Source organism: Frankliniella occidentalis, unplaced genomic scaffold (assembly GCF_000697945.3).
Source record: "Frankliniella occidentalis isolate FOCC.00 unplaced genomic scaffold, Focc_3.1 Scaffold5, whole genome shotgun sequence".
NCBI lineage: Eukaryota > Metazoa > Arthropoda > Insecta > Thysanoptera > Thripidae > Frankliniella > Frankliniella occidentalis.
The window spans coordinates 843,337-847,365 of NW_026267135.1; the positions used below are offsets into that span (position 1 = coordinate 843,337).

At 57.2% G+C, this 4,029-nt stretch overlaps 1 protein-coding gene across 1 annotated transcript in view; it reads right to left on the reverse strand.

The window, feature by feature from the left end:
* Positions 1-1,750: 1,750 nt before the first annotated feature.
* LOC113206052 (DNA oxidative demethylase ALKBH2-like) overlaps positions 1,751-4,029 on the reverse strand; it is a 61,138-nt gene continuing 58,859 nt past the window's right edge. Inside the window, exons 3-6 of the mRNA XM_052269311.1 lie at positions 3,074-3,444; positions 2,723-2,865; positions 2,482-2,645; positions 1,751-1,970 (exon numbers count right to left, since the gene is read on the reverse strand). Coding sequence (XP_052125271.1) covers positions 1,822-1,970; positions 2,482-2,645; positions 2,723-2,865; positions 3,074-3,427 — 810 coding nt within the window. The 5' untranslated portion in view covers positions 3,428-3,444 and the 3' untranslated portion in view covers positions 1,751-1,821. The remainder of the gene's footprint in view (positions 1,971-2,481; positions 2,646-2,722; positions 2,866-3,073; positions 3,445-4,029) is intronic.

Genomic DNA, 4,029 nt, shown 5'->3' on the forward strand with positions numbered 1-4,029 from the left:
ACTGCCGCTCACGCCTGAAAACACAATGCCAGCAGAGCAGAAAAAACGTTCTCCGGAGGGGATTCGAACCTGCGGACGTACACGCGCCGACTGGGCACTTTACCAGGGTAGCCACGAAGGGTACATGTTAAATTGTGCTTCAGGGGTCGAGCCAATCTACGATGTCTGTGGCTGCCACAGAGATGTGTCCATAAAAACGGGAAAAATGGGCCTGAAATAGTATTCGAACCAGCAACCAGCGATATGCCGGGCCGGCTTGCTACCGATGTATCCACAGAGGAACGACAGTGGGGTACGTTCCGGCGACATTCCCATCTCAGCTGTCGCTGACGCCCATAGACATGACCAGCGGAAGGGGGAAAAAGTTCCTCGGACGGGATTCGATCCCGAGACCAAGGGTGTCTGGGCAGAGCCCCGGCACGCTCGCCACTCGGCTGTCGGCTCCACATGACGAAAGAGAGGTCAGAACTCGGTGCTGCTTTACGGGTGTTGATCTACCGTATTGCACGCGTTCAGGTCGGGTCAAGTCTACCTCCTCGACGCGCTGCAGCCCGGGTCGAAATCCTGGCCAGAAACACGGGAAAACGCCAATAAATGCACGCTCCGCTAAACTAACCTAACCTCCGCGCGCCCGAAGGGCTCATTTGCTGGCTCTTTTCCTTGTTTCTGGCCAGTAGTCGACCCGGGCTGCAGCGCGTCGAGGAGGTGGACTTGACCCGACCTGAACGCGTGCAATACAGGAGACCAAGACTCGTAAAGCGACCGAGTTCTGAACTCTCCGATGGCAAGTGGAGCTGACAGCCGAGTGCCGGGCGCGTTGGTGCGTGGTGCAGAAGGCGCCGTCGGCCCAGGGGTCGAGTACTAGTCGGGGCGAACTTGATTTTTTTTTTTTGGTTTTTTGGTTGGTTTTTTTGCGGGGACGGGGGGGGGGGCTTCTGAGTTGGCGGCCAAGACCACCTTCCCATGTCGGCCGATCTATTGTCCTAACCCTTGGTCCCCGCGCCGCAAACTACTAAATGGGAAAAATGGGCCTCAGTCAGTATTCGAACCCACGACCATCCGCGTCCCGGGCGCGCGCTCTATGAACTGAGCCAATGAGGCTTTTGGGTACATGATGCTTATCTCTGCCGTGGCTCACACCCCGAAACACATGGCCGGCAGAGGGGCAAAAGGGTTCCGTCGACTAGATTCGAACCAGCGAACCAACTACTGACTGTGGAGACGTCCGCTCGTCATCATATATACAGCGCGCAAGTCACTACAGAATAACGACAAATTTACTGGAGGCTGCGCGCGCCGCATGCGATGGCGAGCGGACGCCTCTACAGTCAGGAGTAACTTCGGCCGAGTGGATACAGTGCCAGGTTATCAGCAGAAGGGCGGCGGTTAGACTCCCGCTCGCTTCCGACTGCCTTTCACGTTTTTGCGCAGACACACGCACGCTTGTGATAAATTTGTCGTTCTTTCGTCTTTAATATGTACGATTTCACGACCAAAAAAAAACCACAACTCTACGGCAAATTTACGTCAAACGCAACTGTCGTTAATTTGACGTAAATTTGAGGTGAAATTTGTCGTTCTTTCGTCGTAAAATTGTAGTTCCAAAAACGACAAATCTATGTCAATTTTACTGGGTTTCGCTCTACACGGGTTATTATGTTAAATTGACTTTTCTCATCGATATGTTTGGGGAAAGGTGAAACAAACAAAGGACGAGTAAAAAAAAATGTGTAAATAATCAGGCGTCGACTTTACAAAACGTTTCCTTTTATTAAACAACAAGACGAGAATAAACACAGTTTGTTCCAGACACGAGCAGCGTCAGGGCGGCGGCGGCGGTAGCATGCGCCTGAAGGTGAGGTTGACGCGGACGCCGGGGCAGGCCTTCCTGGGCGGGAGCGAGTGGTACCACACCTGGTTGGTGGGCGGGTTCATCAGGAGCAGGGACCCGTGCTCGAGCGACAGCTTGACTGCAAAACAGAGGACGAGGAGGTCAAGCAGGGGTTGCAATGCGATATAATAAGAGACACAGACAGGCGTCCCGAGTGTGTCCACCACCACAGCGCCTGCCACGGGCTGGGTAGGCCAACCCGCCGACCAGCCGCGCGAGGACGGTGGCCCGCCCTGAGCGAGCGCCCCGACGTGCGGAGGGCGGGCAAGGGTGTTGGAACCACGTGGACTTTAGAGGAGGGGTCCAAATTTTACGGGATCTCAAAGGGATCAGGGCAGTCATATGGGAGTCCAGGGGGATGCCATAATGCCATGACATTTTTACCCCGGGGTAGAAATGTCATGACGTCACCGATGATCCCTTCATGATCCCATGATATTTGGACCCCTTCGAAGTCGACGTGTTTTCTGAACGATTGGACGCCGTGATAAAGTTACCCCAGTAACGGGGATACTTTGCTCACGACCCCGAAGTTTATTAGAACGAAGCTGTCAGTGAGGAAAAGTAACCCCCCGCGTGTATTCACCTACCTGTGGGGATGTCCTTCTTGTGCGGCCGCGGGCGGCGCGCGTCGCGGTGCCTGAAGACGAAGTCCCTCGGCTGCCCCAGCGACACGGAGGCGATGGGCGCGGCGGGGTCCAGCTCCTTCTCGGCGTCCTGGTGCTCGCCCATGTGGTCCTGCCCCGAGCGGTACCTGCGGGCGGGGGGCAAAGTAGTTAGTTAGGCGCACTGCACGACGTCCCGGCGCGGCGCCCGGACAGTTTACCGTACCTGTTGATGAGGACGAAGTTGAAGCTGGTGCCGGAGGCCTTCTCGACGGCGGCGCGGAGCGCGAGCAGGGGCTCCGGCCAGGGCCGGGCCGGCACCGTCCGCCCCGAGAACTTGTAGCTCAGCCCCGGGTCCCCGAACGAGCACTGGGCGAGACAAACAATATCAGCAATTGTTATCAACGGAAGCGCACAGGAATCGGATCGTATCAAAGGGTAACTCTCTTCAAAAAGAAAAATCAGAAAAATCAAAAAAATTTAGGAAAAAAATTATAGAAAAAAAAAAGAGTTTTTTTAAAATCAGAAATTTAAACAAATACAAAAAGGGAAATGAAGAAAAGTCAGCTTGGCTCACCTGCTGGCGAGGGATGTCGTGCCACTTGCCGAAGACGAACACCCGCGCCAGCTCCCCGGTGAAGTAGTCCAGCTCCCGCTCCAGGTCGGCGAGCGTGCGGTCGGCCTGCGCGCGGCCTAGCAGGCGGCAGTAGTCCACGTCCAGCCCCTCGGCCGAGACCTTGCGCCACGACAGGGGCCGCTCCAGGGCCGCGGCCAGCACGGCGGAGAGCGGGGGCGGCGCCGTGGGCGGCGGCGGCGACGGCGGCGGCGTCACCGGGGCCCTCCTAGAGCGCAGTCGTCGCCGGCCCTCGCCGTCGGCCTCATCGGCGTCCTCGGAGGAGGCGGCCTTGCGCTTCGACGGGGACGACGCCATCCTTGTAGACGCTCATCCTAGAGAGGAAAGGGTCGAGAAGAGACAGAAGCAGATCAAAACACCGGGCGATTCTGACTGTGTTCCGCCCGGGACTCGTCGTGCAGCACGATCGGTTAGTACAGCGTGAAGAGCAATCGAGTCGCGAGTGGCGGGGCGTGGCGGGGCGTGGCGGGGCGTGGCGGGGCGCAGCTGCTGCGGTGAGTTGTGACCCAGTGATTAGCCTTCTCCCAATCAGCCGATTATCCGGTTCCGATGCGGGGATCACAGATCACCCCGGCGGCGGAGTTGTTGTTAAGCTCGCATTTAGATCGGCCCCAAGTATCTATCTCTCTCTCTGTAAACAAAGTGCCTTACGTAAACATTCTCCGCATCAGAGAGTGTGCGCGTGAACCGTGAACCATCGTCTCCAGGACGCTACACCACTGTGTACATGGCTACGGGGTAGAGACGGGTACTTCCAGCGGCGACGCAGCGGGGGTTGTTACTTCCGGCGGAGGGTTGTTACTTCCGGTTTCGGCGGCGGATGGATATAGGTACTTCCGGTGGCAAAAGGGGGTTGTTACTTTGGGGGGTTGCTACTACCAGCAGCGACGCGGCGGGGG